This window comes from Pichia membranifaciens (genome assembly GCF_001661235.1).
Source record: "Pichia membranifaciens NRRL Y-2026 unplaced genomic scaffold PICMEscaffold_3, whole genome shotgun sequence".
NCBI lineage: Eukaryota > Fungi > Ascomycota > Pichiomycetes > Pichiales > Pichiaceae > Pichia > Pichia membranifaciens.
Window position 1 is genome coordinate 406830 of NW_017566984.1, and position 17769 is coordinate 424598.

General features: G+C 43.5%; 9 protein-coding genes across 9 annotated transcripts; 4 read left to right on the forward strand and 5 right to left on the reverse strand.

The window, feature by feature from the left end:
• Window positions 1-18: 18 nt before the first annotated feature.
• PICMEDRAFT_33711 (hypothetical protein) lies at window positions 19-2595 on the reverse strand (the record flags this gene model as incomplete). The annotated part of the gene is made up of 4 exons (XM_019162838.1): window positions 19-330; window positions 400-637; window positions 791-2227; window positions 2372-2595. 4 exons carry the CDS (start codon window positions 2593-2595, stop codon window positions 19-21), a joined length of 2211 nt encoding a protein of 736 aa, XP_019017495.1.
• Window positions 2596-2932: 337 nt separating this feature from the next.
• PICMEDRAFT_11387 (hypothetical protein) lies at window positions 2933-3454 on the reverse strand (the record flags this gene model as incomplete). The annotated part of the gene is made up of 1 exon (XM_019159783.1): window positions 2933-3454. The coding sequence occupies one exon, from the start codon at window positions 3452-3454 to the stop codon at window positions 2933-2935; it is 522 nt and encodes a 173-aa protein (XP_019017496.1).
• Window positions 3455-4030: 576 nt separating this feature from the next.
• On the forward strand, window positions 4031-7230 carry PICMEDRAFT_16275 (hypothetical protein). Its single transcript, XM_019161145.1, has one exon. It carries the CDS (start codon window positions 4238-4240, stop codon window positions 7187-7189), a length of 2952 nt encoding a protein of 983 aa, XP_019017497.1. The 5' UTR covers window positions 4031-4237; the 3' UTR covers window positions 7190-7230.
• Window positions 7231-7935: 705 nt separating this feature from the next.
• On the reverse strand, window positions 7936-8184 carry PICMEDRAFT_32887 (hypothetical protein; the record flags this gene model as incomplete). The annotated part of the gene is made up of 1 exon (XM_019162791.1): window positions 7936-8184. One exon carries the CDS (start codon window positions 8182-8184, stop codon window positions 7936-7938), a length of 249 nt encoding a protein of 82 aa, XP_019017498.1.
• A 611-nt stretch (window positions 8185-8795) lies between these two features.
• Window positions 8796-10017, forward strand: PICMEDRAFT_129177 (hypothetical protein). Its single transcript, XM_019159986.1, has one exon. It carries the CDS (start codon window positions 8896-8898, stop codon window positions 9934-9936), a length of 1041 nt encoding a protein of 346 aa, XP_019017499.1. The 5' UTR covers window positions 8796-8895; the 3' UTR covers window positions 9937-10017.
• A 345-nt stretch (window positions 10018-10362) lies between these two features.
• Window positions 10363-11484, forward strand: PICMEDRAFT_33593 (hypothetical protein; the record flags this gene model as incomplete). Its single annotated transcript, XM_019162829.1, has 2 exons — window positions 10363-10523; window positions 10572-11484. 2 exons carry the CDS (start codon window positions 10363-10365, stop codon window positions 11482-11484), a joined length of 1074 nt encoding a protein of 357 aa, XP_019017500.1.
• PICMEDRAFT_16279 (hypothetical protein) lies at window positions 11299-12305 on the reverse strand. The gene is made up of 2 exons (XM_019161146.1): window positions 12236-12305; window positions 11299-12078 (listed from the first exon to the last, which is right to left on the reverse strand). The coding sequence occupies exons 1-2, from the start codon at window positions 12239-12241 to the stop codon at window positions 11554-11556; spliced, it is 531 nt and encodes a 176-aa protein (XP_019017501.1). The 5' UTR covers window positions 12242-12305; the 3' UTR covers window positions 11299-11553.
• On the reverse strand, window positions 12083-13004 carry PICMEDRAFT_129183 (hypothetical protein). Its single transcript, XM_019159987.1, has one exon. It carries the CDS (start codon window positions 12862-12864, stop codon window positions 12358-12360), a length of 507 nt encoding a protein of 168 aa, XP_019017502.1. The 5' UTR covers window positions 12865-13004; the 3' UTR covers window positions 12083-12357.
• Window positions 13005-14418: 1414 nt separating this feature from the next.
• PICMEDRAFT_33227 (hypothetical protein) lies at window positions 14419-17424 on the forward strand (the record flags this gene model as incomplete). Its single annotated transcript, XM_019162807.1, has 1 exon — window positions 14419-17424. The coding sequence occupies one exon, from the start codon at window positions 14419-14421 to the stop codon at window positions 17422-17424; it is 3006 nt and encodes a 1001-aa protein (XP_019017503.1).
• Window positions 17425-17769: the final 345 nt, after the last annotated feature.

Genomic DNA, 17769 nt, shown 5'->3' on the forward strand with positions numbered 1-17769 from the left:
TTAATTTAATAGCTGCTATTAGATATCCAGATATCTGATGTCGGCTTTTTCAGAACACCATTCTGTCCAGTCTTTGAGCATTTTGATTCCACTCTGCTCTAACGTTTCCATATCACCAACTATTGCAAGCTGTTTCTTGCAACGTGTGATAGAAACATTCAACCTTCTAAAGTCAGACAAAAATCCAACATCGGCAGACTCCCAATTGCTATTCTTCGAGTCACCAAAGTCCCCGAAATTCGATCGAACAAGGGATAAAATAATAATTTCCTTTTCTCTCCCTTGGAAACCATCAACAGTGCTAATTTCGATCCCAGGAAACACAGATATCTCATCTTGCAAGGTATCTTGTTGGCTTGTATTGTCATCCTCATCCAAACCTAAACTTCCAGTCCATACAAGCGATCTCAATCTCGCAACCTGAGCACTATACGGAGCAATGACACCAATTTCCTCTTCTTTGACGCCCAAACTAATCAACGCAGCAATATGTCGTTGGACAGCGTAGCATTCTCCAATATTATACTTGGAACCTCCAACACCCAATAGTTTTCCTGAGATATCGGAAGATTCTTCGACAGACTCCGGGCAGGATCCACCTTGCGTATCAAACCATATTACTTGCTCCACTAGGTCGCTCTGCTCCTCTAAATCTTCTTCAATATCAAGATTTTCAATTGTTTCCTCGAGAGCAGAAGAGTCGTATACGTCGTCTCTCTTGTTTTTTTTCTTCCGATCTTTAACCTTACCATGCTTACCTGAATGAGCACTGGATTGTTCTTTTGCAAACTCAAGTCTATGCTTTTTTATCAAGTCAATGACTCTGCAATCCTTTACTGAGTCGGCAGCCCTCAATTTTCCCTTATACCATTCATTGCTAGGGAACTCCATACATTTCTCACACATGCGGTACTGTATATCTAAGAACTTGATGAATGGAATTTCTTGTTCAATTCCTCCGTAAGTTCGAACAACACGGTCAAACAAAGATTGAGAAAGAGTATCAAAAGCACGTTTGTTGGTGGTGTCATCTTTCCTAACGTGGATAGTAGGAGGAAGCTGCTTATTGTCACCTGCAAGAACCAACTTGTCCGGACAATGGTTAATAATAGGTATCCAGCATGCAGGCTCCAAAGCTTGAGATACTTCATCGATTATGACAGTATGAAAGAATCCTTTGCCAAACCCTTTGAGGTTGGTTGTTGTCTTGTCAAAGTTATATAGATTTCCAACAATTTCCCACGAGCCAGAACCATGTAGAGTGGCCACAACCACTTTGGCCCCAATAAGAACGTCACGAACACATTTTTTGCTTCTGAACCTAAACTCTTTATTGAGATCCTTGATTTCTCTCCACAACTCTTTCCTATCAACATAATGTTTACTTGTCCTTGGTTTCCGTACTTCTTTCTCGAGTTTAGATAAATCATTTGTTAGATCATCTAATTCTTCTCCACCTACCTGTGAGGCAAGGAAATCAAGTGAATGTTTTCTTGTCGATGCTAATATACGTGCAGGATGACCTATTCTCACCAATTTGCTATCATCATTCTGAAAATAGTTTGACAATCTTTCAATTATCGTATCAGCGGCAATATTTGATGGTGCAGTAATCAATATTCTCTTGTCAGGGAACAGCTCAAGGTGTTGTATTATGTACTCGACCAAGGTAGAAGTTTTTCCCGTCCCGGGAGGACCATGAACTATAGTCAACGGTGACACAAGGCCAAATTTTATTGCATTTTGCTGTGAGTCATTGAGGTTTTTGTTTTTGAAGGTTACAACTTTGTCGATATTTGAGAGCTCGGTGGAGGATGGGAGAAAATACTCTTTGGTACCCAATAAATATTGAACAATTGGAGGGGCATATTCCTGAGTTGAAGAAATAGATTCCAATGAAAATTCGGATAGCTTTCTAAGGGTGGATTCCATTCTTCTGTATGTTGATTCGTTACTGACTTTGACTATCCAAACACGTTTACCAGAGGATTGCAACTCCCACGCACGATCAGCGTTCGAGTCATCCTTTCCAGCAGCATCTTGTCCTGCATTGGTCAGTGCAACACATATCTTCGCATTTGATGATGAAGTTATCACGCCTTCCAGTGGTTTTTGCTCCGTTTCAAGGTTTTCGGTGTCCTCGTTCTTCGATGAATTCTGTAGCTTTTTCACGATGGAAGCCTGGTTCCCACTTGGGTTCGTATCAATTCTAACAATGTCTCCTGTTCTGAAATCACCATTCGATAGCTGGTGGCCACTTTGCTTGGACGAGTTCTTGAGATTTTTTGAGCCAGATCTAACAGATTTGGTAGACTTGGCCGACCTTCCTGCTTTAGTTAGCTTGTTCGGTTTATCCGACTTAGAGTCTGACGGGCCAGATATTGCACCGTCTAGTGCTAACTCCAGTATGAGTTTTCCCCCTATGCTCTTCCTGATGTTTTCAATCACAAGATTGAGAATTGCCAATCCATTCCGTGCCAATACTTTCGGAGGCGTTGTTGAAAGTAACTGGTGGGTAGTTTCATAGTCCTCCCTTTTCTCCACAGCGAGAGCAGACAGAAACCTGTCGGATAATAATTGATTCGGGGATGACATACTAGCAGACGTGAGTTTCAAGGGGAAAGATGCAGGTCAGGAAAACATTCGTGTAAGGAGGGAGGAAAAAAACGTGCATCATTCATGCAGATGGCTCCCACGTCAGGCCCCAAGAAAACAGACTACACTGAAAGCCCATGTTGCATGTGAAATGCAGAAAAGATACAAAACTAACTGCCCTACTTCTGAGCTACTTCTGAGCTACTACGGCTGTCGTCACCTCTTTGCATCTAACAATTTTATCGTGAATATAACATAACTGGCTGCATTTAACAAATAAATAGGAATAAATAAATAAATGAAGATCGTAGGCGTAACTAAACTCTGCACTTGAATCTTACATGATAACCAAGTCACCGAACTTCTCCTTGTAGCCAGGAACTTCAAATCTACCCTTGGAAACCATGTCGGAGACCTTGTCCTCGACATCTGGTCTAGCCTTGACGACATCATCGACAGTCAATTGTTCGAATGGTCTTGCGGATTCAATGTTGTCAAGGGTCTTTTCTAAGTTGGCTAATTCAGCCAAGACTAAGGATTCGGTTTTCTTTGCGTTTTCGATAGCCTTGACTTCAAAAGCCTTGATGACGTTCAATTGCTTAGATAAGTCGATGGTGGACGCGGTGAAGGAGGACACATCAGACTTGATCTTGGAAACGATTTCCGTGTTCTTTAACTTGGAGTAGTTGTCAAATGCAACCTCGGTTGGTTGGCTCTTCAACACGTACAAAGCGGACTTGGCTTCGTCGTTTCTCTTCTTGAAGGCGGTAAGGGAGGAAGCGGTTTGGCCAGTAAGACCTAACTGTGGAATGATCTTTGACCAGTCGATTTTGGTGGCAGCGGACTTTGCGACAGACATGATAATTGTGTAGATGAGACCCGAAGAAGTGTTCTGCTGCGTGGTAGACCGTGATGGCGTCGTGTCTACTTCCCTCTCTGCCCTGATACCCTTGTATCTTCAATACCAACGACGCTCCTCCCGGCCTCACCAACCCGCTACCCTCGCCCTCACTGTAGCGCAACCGCCCAATGAGAACACACAACACATATGCTGTGTACACGTAGCATGTGCACACGTCGCCAGGAAAAGACAAAAAATTTGTTTTCAATTACGTAAGCAAGGTCGATCGGGCTATCTCAGGTGTTTTGTCACTGGGTCTCAGGCGGCTTCACTACGGGGCCTGGACGGGTCTCAAAGCTAGAGCTACCTGTAATGGGTGGACCTATGATTTTCGATCTAAGTCTGATATGTTGTTGTGGGACATCGCAAATGTGCGTCTGTGTCTTGCTGAACTGCCGCTGTTCAAGCGGCAGCTTTCTGAGCTCCGAGTTGTTTTGCTCACGTGACCAGACCATTTACGAGCTCCTCTTTTCTTCTGCCGCACTATTTTTCATTTTTTTCATTTTTTCTATTTTTCTATTTTTTCTATTTTTTCCGCTTCTTCCTTCTCCGCAAAAGCTGTGAGAGCACACAGCGTATCTGTTGACTCTTTGGCACAAACTGTGGCTTCTCTTGCACGGAGCAGTACAGCACGAAGCCGTGGGAGACACATCAGGAGCCCTGCGTGTTTGTCAATTGACTTCCGAAAGCAAAAAATCTTAGCCACTGCGGTACCGGAATACCGTTTGCAAGTGAGCAGAAATGGCATGGTCGTCTGCCTCGATGAGTAAGTCCCACTCGACGTCGTCTACCCCAACGTCGAACTTGAGTCCGCCGACTCACAACGCGGAGCTTAGCTCGTTCAACTATCACCACGAGTTCTCGGTGTCCAACTCGAACCTGACGAAGGACCACTCGTCGCAGTTCAAGAAGTCACTTCTGCACAAATGGAACTACAAGCACTCGATACTATGCATGGTGGCATCCCCGAGAAGGAAGTTGCTCTTCTGCGGCACGCAGGAGTCGTCGATCCTGGTGCTTGACCTGGTGACTTTCCAGAAAAAGTTTGAAATCCCAACCCACGTCGGCTCGGTCTTGTGTCTGCATTTAAGTGACTGCGAAAATATACTATTCAGCGGTGGGTCGGACTCGTTAGTGAAGGTATGGAAGATCAAAGATACACAGTCCCGCCACAACAGCAGATCTTCGTACAGCGAGAGCCAGCCGACAGAGTCCACATACGACTCTTTCATCCAGCTGATCCCAACCCATACCATATATTCTTTACTCGACATCGGTGATATCTTCTCGATAACGTGGATCGACGCGATCCAGTCGGTTTTCATCGGTGCACAGAACGCATCCATGTCGTTTGTCCATCTAGACACAGAAATCAACGGATCGGCAGACGAGCATTTGCAGTTCATGCCGAGTAACAGGTTCGATAAATTCTTTGATTCTGAGAAAACAAAGAAATCTTTCTCAAAGTCTTCGTCCCCGTTGTCATTCACAGAAACAGTTCCACCAGAAACCGGCAGTGCTCAGCCATCCTATACCGCCCTTCACCAGCACGTCAAGGTCATCCAGATTCCAACTGAAAATATAACAAGCTATGCACACAATGGTTACCTATATGCACTTGATTTCATCACCATTGAAAACCCACTAACCTCTACATTTGCAAACAACATTGCCGAAAATTACCAGCACGTGATTGTCTCTGCCGGTGGTGATGGAGAAATCAAGCTTTGGGGGTACTCCAATGAAAACAATGGAAACTTGGTTTTTCTACGCTCATTGTCACATCCCAAAATCGACTCGATTTTCTCCCTTGCAGTCTCACAATCCTCTCTCACAGTATACGCAGGATCGTCGAATGGTAATGTCTGTATCTGGGATCTGGCCACTTTCCAATTGTTGAAAAATTTCCAAATCGATCCAAATGATGTCTACACCCTTGCAGTATCTCCATCCACCAACGGAAACTATCCTCAGTGGTTGTTGATGGGCACTGAATTTGGAATCACAAAGATGATTTTATCCAAATCGACCGTCCAGGTGGATATGGAGTTGGAAAATAACGACACGGGCACTTGTGTGCGTGTCACCAAAAATGACCCTTGCCTAACGTTGCTCACTTTTGCGGTGAATAATGAATCATACCTCGTTAGTGCAGGATCGGATAAAACCATATCTTTGTGGTCTCTGCATAGCATGAGCAATACTTGCATTACATGTAGTGATAGCTTATCTCTGGATAACAAACTACTTACAAGTGGAGACAGCTCGGTATCTGGAGAGAAATATGAAAATCTATCAACATACTTGACTAACGAAAAATTTCTGCAAATTTTAGGGGAATTGATAACATTCAGAACTGTCTCGAAGCAACCTGATACCTACAAAGAAGAATGCCGGAAATGTGCTAATTTCTTGACACTTTTATTCAAATCGTTTGGGGCATCGAAGACACAAATGTTCCCAGTCCCGAATGGTAATTCCATAGTCCACGCAATTTTTAAGGCTAATTCTAAAAAGGTGGAAAACCCAGGTGAGACACCTAGAATCCTATGGTACGGGCATTATGATGTTATACCTGCTTCAAATTCTACATGGAAAACTCCACCTTTTACCATGACTCCAAATAATGGATACATTTACGGAAGAGGTGTGACTGACAATAAAGGCCCACTGTTGGTCGCAATATTTGCGATTGCAGAGTTGCATTCAAGGGGAGAGCTAGAATCAGATTTCATTTTCGTCATTGAGGGCGAAGAAGAAGCTGGAAGTTGGGGTTTCCAAAACTCCGTTTTAGAAAACCAGTACGAGATAAGTGATGGTGGTAAACCTATTGACTGGATTTTGTTAAGCAATAGTTACTGGTTGGATGATAAGACTCCAGCACTCAACTATGGTCTTAGAGGAAGAATTGAAATTGAGTTGGTCGTTTGGAGTGATAAACCTGACAGACACAGTGGTGTCGATGGTGGTGTTGTCATCGAACCTAGTATGGATCTAGTCAAGTTACTGGGTAAATTGGTTTATCGAGATCAGATTATGATTCCTGGATTTGAAGAGATCTATAAAAGGAACAAGAATGAAGGAGTCGAAGGTCTCAAAGAAAACTTGCAATATTTAGAAGACTGGGAAATTCCACTTTACCAAGAGATCGCACAAAGGGTCACAGATTTGGACATCAACGAGTTGATCAGAAAATGGAGATTGCCAAGTTTATCATTGCATAAGATTGAGATGTCAGGGCCTGACAACGGATCGGTTATATCACAAAAGGCAGAAGCCAAATTGAGCATTCGTATTATACCAGGACAAGAGTTAGAGAACGTGAAGGAATCATTTATAGAATATGTCAATGAATGTTTTAAAAGATTGGAGAGCACAAACCATGTCGAGGTGAAGATCATGCATGAAGCTGAACCATGGCTAGGAGATGTTCACAATTTAGCATACCAAACGCTCAGTACCTGTTTGGATGAAGAATGGGGGGTTCCACCCATATTTGTTCGTGAAGGAGGTAGTATCCCTTCCATCCGATTTTTGGAAAAGGTATTTGCTTGCTCTGCAGCCCATATACCAACTGGCCAATCCAGTGACAATGCCCATCTCAACAATGAAAGGGTGCGGATTGTCAACTTGTTGAAATCCAAGGAGATCATCAAAAAGGCTGCCAACCGCCTACCTAGGGCGCAAAAATAGTTAGGTTCCAGTTGTATAGATTGCGTGTAGATAGATAGACAGCCAGGAGGAAGGATAAATAGATAGATAGAAATGGAACAGCATAGATTAATAGAAGAGGAAAGCGAAGCAGTGATGAGGCTCAATTTTCCAGCGAAAGGAGAGAGCAAATCTAAATCATACATTAGGTATTTATATTATATAGAATTAAACAAGAATCAACTAACCAAAGAAATTAAATGCAGATAAGACAGTGTGGAAAGCCCTTTCAAAATGAAAAGCATTTGTAGATGTGAGATTGTTTAGCAACAGAGGAGGATAGTAGGGAAGGAAATCAATGATCCATTAGAAACAAGCGTATAAGGAGTAAGATATCGTTGAAAGCAAACAGGCAACAGAAGGAAAAAAATTGGGAACTAAACCTCGAGTACTCTTTCTTGGATATTGATTTGAAAAGCTAAATCAGTTATATTTTTATTAATAGAAGATATAAGTTGTACCTAAGATATTTAAATACATGAGTAAAGTAAAGCCTTTATACTTTTTCCTTCATTTTTTTTCGTTTTGTTTAAACTTTTTATGATGTTGTATTAACCTTTATTTTGATGCTTGTAAAGAAGTGACTTATTGATTGGTTTCTAAACTGTTTCTTCCCCTTATGCGGATGGAATCATGAAAACAAGAACAAGACAAGATGAAGAGTTACGCACACTGAAGTAAAAGCAGAGTAATCAAATATTTATAATCTAATCAGAGTGGAAATTGACTTACTTTCTTCTGAATGCACAACCGTCAGACAACTTGCACTTACCACCGGTTGGGGTGCACAAAACGTTGGTACAGGAGTCACAGGTGACAGCTGTTTGGGAGTGTGAGAAGACGGTGGTGATTTGCAAACAACCTGGGCACTTGACATCCATGAAGAAAGATCTTGGGCCTTGGACTAAGGTCTTTAATTTGTGTTTTTGAGCTTCAGAAGCTGGGTTTGGGTGTAACAAGTCTTCAACTAAAACCATGTTGTGTGATATGTATACTCTTGTAAGCTGCTCTGCAAAAAGATGTCTGGTAAAAGAGGATAGACAAAAAGGGACACTTAACTACAGAAAAGAAAAAGCCTGAAACATATGAATACAGCGTTGGCAGATTGCACCAACGCAAACCACCGTGAAAAGACTGGCCAACCACCACCACCGCCTTCCCAGCCAGCGTAGCAGGCGCTTCCAGGGTGCTCTCCCCCCTAACCCTCACACGCCCGCACACCACAAAAAGCTGAAAAAAAAATTGCTGCAAAGCGGAGAGAGCGACAGGAGGGGAAAATGCCTGTGGCACGCCGGTATTAAGGGCTGTGACTGTGAAAAATGCGTTCCAGGAATAGAAGAGCGAGAGAACAAATAAGCAGGGTGCGCGAGCCCTCATCTTGCGCACGTGCTTTTAGCCAAGGGCTAGGTTGCAGCAAAAAAATTGCGGAGTACGTAAGCATGATGAGGCTCAGCGGGGTTGTTTTCGGAGTTCCCGATTGGGGGCAGAGAAAAACGAGGCGAAACGAGCAGTTGGCCTGGAGCTGCTTATCTTACGGGTGCATAGAGGAGAGGAGAGAGAAAGCCGGATAGGAGCAGTCTGGGGGTTTTTTTGCCCCATTGCTCGACAGTTGACGCCGACCACAACATCGAAGGCGTAAGTCGGTGGCAGGAGTTTCTTTTGCCTTTCCGGTCTATACCACACGCAGGATGGATCCAAAGGTAGCGTTCTCTTCTGTTGATGCGGTAGGTTCCCGGCGGGGAAAGAAATTCGCCAGTACGGTGCCATCCTTAAATCTCTCCACCATACATGTGATACTTCTCAGTGTCATTTTCACACTGCTGCAGAACATCTCGCTCTCCAGACTGCCTGGGGCGTCATCTGCGGTGTTTGTGGTAGCGATGTGCTTGGTCTCGGTTCTGGGCTACTACGTAATCCACCATCTCCCACTCACAACAAGCATGTGTAGGATGAAAGTGCGGTTGGCATTGACGACACTCCAGGTGTTGACGAAAGACCTGAAGTTCGATCTCTGGGTGACAGTGATTGCTGTGCTTCTCGTGGCGTGGGTGTTGAGCATCTGGAAGACCGGCGTAAGCTTTTTGATCTGGTGTTTCGTGATCTGGGCGTACAATCTTGATGAGACGAAGGTCAATAGCATGAGCAATAATAGTGCCGGCGCCGGTGGTGGTAACGGCAGTAATTTCATCAGCGCCTTTGCCAGTTTCAGCAACCTCAGCACAGGCACCAGTAATGCGTCTGGTAGGTTCAGCAGTTTTGAAGATTTCGGGCCTGCCTCTGGTTTGGGCACCACTGCAAACTCGGACCTCAACTCCTCGTACAAAGGCACGCCTGACTACGACAAATGCTATTCCGCATCGATAGGCTACATCAACTCTTTAGAAAAAAAGGTTATTTTCCTAGAGAAAAAAATCAGCTCCTTGGAGAACGACAAACTCGAGCAAAACATCATCATTTACACTTTCAACCACAACTTGAACGAAAAATTAAACAACTTAGAGAAAAAAGTTCAAGAGAGAGATCAGACAAGCCAGCAGGACTTGAACCAAATATATAGCATGCTTCTTGCCTTGAAGAAGCGTAAAAGGATCCGCTTGAACATCCTCAAACTGTACATCAAGCAGATCCTTCTCTGGTTACTCCCCCACCCAGTCGTGGTTGTGTTGAGACGGACAAGAAGGATAGTCAACATGATTTTCCAAAGATTGCGCGGGTTCTTTGCCAACTAGGAATTTTTCTCTGTCTTTGAAGGTGGGCGTAACAACGGCTGGCTCTGTGTTATTTTTTCCTCCTATTTTTCTCACGTTCATGTTCTATGCAGTCCTTTTGTCGGACATGAAGACACTTGAAATGTACTGGTGGACACGTACATGGGTCAAACTTTGTAACCCATGGCGAACAAAAGCAGGCCCAAGAAAACACGTGGGGTTTTCTACAAAAAGTATGTCTACGGTGCTGCCGCACGCCCCACTGAAGGCGGGGATGATGATCTCGGAGACAACTGGGAGAATGAAGAAGATTGGAGTATAGAAAGCATTGACAACAAGAAAAAGCTTGTGAAGTCAAAGAACAAAGCTGTTTCTATTTCAAGCCGATCTCGTCAAGGTGCGATTGCAAAAGAAGATGATGCCGATGCATGTGAAAGCATGCCCAAAATGGAGGAAGAGAAATTGAAATTGCCACTCGAGCTGATAACAAAAATATTGGAATATACCCCGAATCCGTTCTGCACAAATCACCTGTTACTATGCCGGGGCATATACTGGTCTTTTTTGTGGAAGGTCTACAGCCAGCCCGAGCTTGTGTCTAACAATTTGTTGACTTTTTTAGACGTTATCAGTGGTGATAACGCAGGCTTCATTAGATATCCAGACGAATCGAACAATTTTGTTCCCAAAAACTTGAAACTTCTGATGAAGAGAAAGTTCCAAAACATGGTGAAGTGTCTCGATTTATCAAGAGTCGTACAATCGGGTAAAAACTCCTACATGAGTAAACTACTTCGACGGACTAGTAGCTCTCTAGAAATTTTCATTTCTTCCCAGTCAAGTTTTGGGGCCGCTCCACTAGTTAGCATAAAAAGTTGTTTCAGGTTAAAAGTGTTAGATTTAAGGCTAGTTTCTGAAAGTGTCAATCTAGCAGAGCTGTTCAAAAGTATCCAATGTTTGCCTGAGCTAGAACAATTATGTTTTCCTCGAAGCTCCGTGACCTGTGACGAGTTTGATTTCCAATGGCCTCAAAAATTGTGGTATTTGAGATTACAGGGAGGTATTACAGACTTTTTTGCAGCTAACGTGCGTTTCCCCGAGACCATCACTTGTTTGGAATTTGCACATTGTTCTCACCTAACCAGGACGGGTTTGGACGATATTCTATCTCATATTGGTATCAACTTAACAAGGTTATCAATCACATATCCAATGCCAAAAATAGGAGACGATGGAGCGGACCGTTCGTTCTGGTTCTGTCCAAATCTGAAAAGCTTCTTTGTCGATATCGCCTATATTTCTTGGGAGCTTTTTAGTGAAGAATTGTTAGTCATTTTGAAGGAATACGACCGACCTTTGAGGAGCATGACGATTGAGAGCACCGGTTACATGGGCATGTGTGAAAAGCTCTCTCCTAACGACATCACCATCGCGGTTGATGAGGAACGGTTGCCCTGTTTCGAGAGGCTTGGGTTGAGTGCGATGCTTGGTTGGGATTTTAAGAGCGATGATATGAACGACATGATCAGCGAGTTGGATCATCATAATATTGAGGTTTTCAAGGTCTGAGTTATAAAAGTGTTTGTAGTCTAGTGATACATATATACATCTTTATTCGAAAATTGTATATCCACCCGTTCAAAGAGACTTGTTCATGAACTTCTTCTTCCCGAACGCCAACCAGAACTTGCTAGGCCTTGCAGAGTCAGCGGTATATAGCCTCTGGATCAATCTTGAGGCCAATTCCTGTCTGAATTGGGTCAAGTACTGTCTCAAAAACACAGCGTCGTTTTTGTTCGAAGGGGGCAGGTATAGAGCGTTGAGTGGAAAGCCAATATCGCCCGGAATGGCAAAGTCTTCCAAGGACAAGTTGGTGAGCACCTTCACGGCCTCGTTTTGCGAGCTGCTTGGGTTTAAGGCGTCGAGACACTGCGACACAAATAGTATCCCGTAGATGAGGGTCCTGTCGGAGGCACCTTTGATCTCAAAGTTCTTGAAGAAGGTGTTAGCTCTGAACAAGTCTAGCACCTCGTCGATGATATCGTAAGGGTCCATGCATGGAAGGGAGGGACCCTTAAACCGCGTCTTAATTGGCAGAACAGCAATGTTCCCCACTATTCTGGCGTTGGTGTCTTCTTCAGCAAGGAAGGTCGAATGGTAGGCCTATGGAATGGGCACCGCGTTAGCGGGCAAAAGCAGGGGAGATGGCGTGGCGGCCACGGCGGATGTTAGTATTCTCGTTGTTGCTTCCGGAGGAAAATGGTGACAGGGTGGCATCCATCTGGTGACGATTTCGGCCTCGTAAAGATGGCAAACATACAGGCATAATGTTTCTATTGTGAATCGGGCTTCCGTGCTAACAATTGCGGTATGTAAGAGACCCCGGGTACTGTCAGACGACCGTGGCTCTGCCTCCCTTCCTCTAAGGTGTATTGTCCGTCTTCATATCGGCCTTTCTCCCTCTGAGCCCGAGAGGAACGGAGGCGGCGACACCATGGTGCACGGGCGCACGGAGACCCCTCGCTGTTTGGGATAATCTTCGCTGAGCTGAGCTCGTGGAGAGGACGAGGGAGGAGGAGGAGGGAGGACGGTGACATCCGAGCAGGGAAAGACAGTTCTGAGAGAGAAAGGTCTGGGGAGAGAGGGCTGGAGGAGCCGTGGCGGAGATTCAGAAGATTCCCAGAAGGATTCCGAATAGATTAAAACCCTGTGTTTCGGAGTATCAATCTTCAGGAGAGCAGGACTGGTGTGTTTCGTCTGGGAGAGAGCCTCTGGGACGTCACGACGCTTCTGTTCTATTAATATCGTCCACCTTTGATTCCCCAGGCTACTGGTAGGACATCGCCCCATTGCGCAGTGCATAGATCGACCTTCGTTGTCCCTTTGTGCGTTTTCTTCCTTCCTTTCACCCACCAAGTTTCTGAACCCCGATCCCTGGACGCCGGGCATTGGACAGTTCACGTTCGCCAGTTCACACTAGCACTTCCACCTGCACGTCTACCGCACGGCTGGTACAAGCATCCGTTCCTTCAGAACCGCCCACAGCACACGCTGCGACCTGTACTGGTTATCAGACAGCCGCTGTTGTGCTCCGATCTCCAAATCACAGCTTGATTGCTCCATCCGAGACCTTTATCGTCTTAAATTCGAGCAGCTCGGTCAAACCAGAAGTTCAGCAAACGAAACTGAAAACATTGAATACACTGAATACACAGCCAAGAATCGACAATGACACACATCCCGAAATCGAGAGGGAAGCAACCAGATTCGTTGCGAACTCAGTTCTCGTCGCTGCAGAGAGAGCAGCCGCTATCTGACATCCCTTCGTTGCCGGCGCCGAAACTAACATCTCCGACCAGAGCGGAACATCTGCAGCAGCACCTGCAGTTGCCGACAACCCCACTGTCGACAAACTTTCCTTTGTCCTCGACTTCCGTCACGCCTTCGCCGACCCGAGCAAAGGCGTCTTCACATTTACAGTCGAGAACCACTCCTTCCACCACCCCTGAGAGAAAGAACGGTCGAATTCCCGACATGAATCAGGCCCAACCTCAGCACCAATATCAGAATCAGCACCCTTACCAATATGGCCAATCCGGACCTAAAAACGTGCGATCTGCATCAAATGAGAACAATGGACATTACTATCGTCAACAACAGCATCAGCAACAGCCCCAGCTGATGTACCAACAAAGTGCTATGGGACCCAGTCAGCGCTCTGCTTCACAACCTGCTTTCACTTCAATGCAGCAGCACCAACACCAGTATCAAAACAGTCATTTTTCCAATCAGCAATCCCAATTCCATCCACCTCAACAGCACCAGCTACATCAGCAACAATACTCGAACTACTCTCCAGGAATACCACTTCAGCAACAGCAACAGCAACAGCAACAGCCGCAACAATACCATAACTATCACAGTTCATCTGCTGCACCTATACCACTGCCGCACAAGAGATATAACTTAAACAGACCTCCTGCTCCTGCCGCTCCACCAATTAATACTCAGCTCAGCGAGGTGTCATTTCAAAGAGCCGCCTATCAGCAAGGAAACCTCAAAACTCCTGACTCAAATGGTGAGTTTCCCTTAGCAGTAAGAACGTCTTCTAACTCCTCCTCATCGACTAATATTCCTCCTGCACCTCGTGCACTCAATGAGTCTCTACAACAAAATTCATCAATTTATAAAGCTCAGCAATTACTTCCTGCTAAATTTGTTGGAGCGAAAGAGAGGACTGGATCTGAAATGTTAACCAAGACAGATACACATTCGAGTGTAGAAAGTGCAAAAAGATCGCCTTCGTTACCTTATTTGAAAGATTTTCAATCGTCGTCACTACAACAGCAGCAACAGCAGACATCACCCCCCCCAAGCTCTTCTAGAAAAAGTCCGATTGTTAGACAATCGATCAATTTTCTGAAGAATGCCAGAAACTTTTCTTCTTCCTCCGTCAACCAACCTGAATCTCCCGGAAATTCGGGTCATAGCTCGGCAAGGGAAATGGAGAAATATCATACGCCTCTGAAGCAAATAACTAGCAGCGGGAGAGTTATACCGCAAAAAATAGAATACATTACCCAAGATTTGCCAAAAAAATCAAGGTCTTTGAGCACTCTGACCAAAAGGGTAGCATCAAATACGTCACTTAGAGGTACTGCTGAAAAGAGTAGATTTGTTTCTTCCAGTTCATTAACTAGCACACTTGCTGCGTCTCCTTCGATGAAAAAGAAATATATTTATCCTGCTATAGTATCCGAAGTTGCTGCTGCTTTTTTGCATGAAATCAAGTTATCTGGACATTTCAAGTATGGAATAGAGTATAGAAACTCTTTTTCTGGAGCTGAAGCAATTGATGTTATTTGTAGGATTACTAAGATTCGTGATAGAAATCTAGCTATAATTCTGGGTCGGGCTTTAGATTCTCAAAGGCTTTTCCATGATGTGACCTACGAACATAAATTGAGAGATAATAAAAATGAGATTTATTTAATAAGTGATGAGTATCTCTATAATCAGTCAGATGATTTCAGAAGACAAAACTCCGTTTCAAGCAACCTCAATAATACGGAAGAGTACAATATGAATTCTTCGGCCTCTAATTTAGCATACACTAATGAAAGATCACCTGATATCAGCTCTATTTCTGGTGTCTTTACCTTGTTGACTGAGTGCTACTCTCCAACGTGTACCAGAGACAAAATTTGCTACAGTGTTTCGTGCCCAAGAAGGTTCGAGCAGAAGATGAGGGCAGAAATGCAAAGTAGTAGTTTAATTAGATCTGATTCACACGTTTCGTTTACTCAAGATGACCAAAAGCAATACTGGCAATTGACTGTTCCCAAGAGTTTAATGGATGGCTTAGATAAAGGAGAAATCAAAAGGCAAGAGTGCATTTTTGAAACAATAAATTCAGAAAAAGCATTCATAAAAGATTTGGAGTATATCAGAGAATTCTGGATGCGACCTCTGGCTGAAACTAAGATCATCAAAGATAAAGAAAGAGATCAGTTCATTAGAAATGTATTTCACAATATCAACGAGATTTGGGAAGTAAATCACAAATTTGCTGAAGCTTTGGTCAGACGACAACAGAAATCACCAATAGTTGATTCAATTGCTGATATTTTCCTCGATTATATACCCCAATTTACACCGTTTATTACATACGGTGCTGGACAAGTCATTGGTAAGTATGAGTTTGATAGGCAAAGGAGACACAATCCTTTGTTGAGAAGATTTATAGAGGATACTGCTAAAAGGGAAGAATCTAAGAGGTTGGATTTATCTTCATTTTTGTCTAAGCCCACCACTAGACCTGCTAGGTATCCATTGTTGTTAAAAAGTATTAGAGATCATACCAATCCAGAATCACCTGATCATAAAAAGTTAGGTACGGCAATCGAACTTTTGGAGAAAATGTTAACAAAAATCAATTTTGAAACGGGTAAGCAATCCGATAAGATGAATTTATTCCAGATCAGACAAAAATTGCTATTCAAGCGAGGTGAGTTGGTTGATCTGAAGTTAAGTGCAGATAATAGGAAGGTCATTTATCAATGTGTTTTGAAGAAGAAAGGATATCAAGAGAAGGAGAAACAGGGTGAAATCCACGTTTTTCTATTTGACCATTGTTTACTTTTCATCAAACTGGGTTACACAAATAAACGAGAAATCTATGAAGTTTATCAAAGGCCTATACCGTTGCCTCTCTTGTTCTTTTCTACCACCGAAAACCCACCAAGCATCAGGTCTATCAGATCCGCTGCCATGAAAACTGGTTCTGCACCTTCTCAACTAGGCCTGAATTCAAATTCAGGACTAGTGCCCTTGAATTCCACTGTTTTGAAATCACCAATATCGTTCAGATATATTGGTATTCATGGTTATGAGTTGACGTTGTATGGTACTCCTGCAACGCAAAAGATCTTAGCAAGCAAAATTGGAGCTCAAACAAAAAAGATCCTGGCAGATAATGATGTATATACCCTGACTCCGTTGTGTTCCAACTTTTTCGATTCGCAGAATAGAATCAATTGTGTGGTGCCATTTGATGGTGGTAGAAAGCTATTATATGGTACTGACTCTGGTGTTTATACTGGTGACCGATTAGCTGCCAATACATCTAGAACTAAAGTCATTGCTAAGGTCAATATCATCCAAGCAGAAATCATTCAAGAGTATCAAATTTTGGTGGCGCTATGTGATAGAAAGCTGTTATACTGGCCCACCAGTGTGTTGAACGGTGGTGATCCGATGAAAAATGCAAAACTAGCTAAAGAACTAATGAATCACGTGTCTTTCTTCAAAATAGGCGTATGTGATGGTAGAATGTTGTTGTGCGCTGCCAAGTCAACCTCCAACATTGTGCGTATTTTCGAACCTGTTGATCCGGCCCAGCAGAAGAAACAGAAAAAGAAGTTTCTCAACGATAAGGAGGACATCCATTTCACCTCTGAGCCTGTGTCGATCAACTTCTTAAAGACAAAGTTGTGTGTCGGATGCTCAAACGGCTTCCAAATTGTGTCTTTGGTTAACAATACCATGGAGACACTATTGGATCCGGCAGATACATCATTGGAGTTTGCTACCAGCAGGGAAGGCCTCAAGCCGTTGGAGATTGACAGAATCAACAGCGACTTTTTACTTTCCTACTCGAACTTTTCATTTTTCATCAACCACAACGGATGGCGTGTCCGCCCTAAATGGATGATTGAATGGGAAGGCGTTCCGCACTCCTTTGCTCTTTGGTACCCGTACCTCTTAGCGTTTGACTCCAACTTCATCGAGATAAGAAGCGTGCAGAACGCAGACTTGTTGAGGGTCATTGTTGGTGAGAACATACGTTTCTTGCATGCTTCGTCCCAAGAGATTCTGTATGCATACGAAGACGACAAGGGTTACGACGTTGTTGCTTCATTGGACTTCTGGGACAAAAGCATGAAGAACAGTCGCAGCCGCAGCAATACGGTAAACGAAATGGGAAGACGTGTATCATCTGCCATATAATTCAAAATTAAGGACTATCAAGAATTATATATAATGTTTACTTTATTTATGTAGCCAAGTGTAACAACAAAATAAAAGTGGTTTGTGAGATACAAGAATGGATTACGTCAACTGATGTAATGGCCACCAATGACTATATTTAGCGCTAAAAGCATGTTGTGAACAATTAACTTTGAATAAGTTATTGTTCCGTTTAGTCGCTAATTTTCTTCATTGATGGTGGTAGAAGATGAAGAAGATAAGAAGATAAGATAAAAGAAAAAAACTACATATGTAAAGACTTATTAAAACAGTTACCAATAGGATTAACATGCTTACATAATCTGGTGCCCCTCGAAATCATTC

Bases quoted from the DNA above. Each gene is read 5' to 3' on its own strand.
- PICMEDRAFT_16275 (XM_019161145.1), top strand. From the start codon at position 4,238: ATGGCATGGTCGTCTGCCTCGATGAGTAAGTCCCACTCGACGTCGTCT.
- PICMEDRAFT_129177 (XM_019159986.1), top strand. From the start codon at position 8,896: ATGGATCCAAAGGTAGCGTTCTCTTCTGTTGATGCGGTAGGTTCCCGG.
- PICMEDRAFT_129183 (XM_019159987.1), bottom strand. From the start codon at position 12,864: ATGCCCGGCGTCCAGGGATCGGGGTTCAGAAACTTGGTGGGTGAAAGG.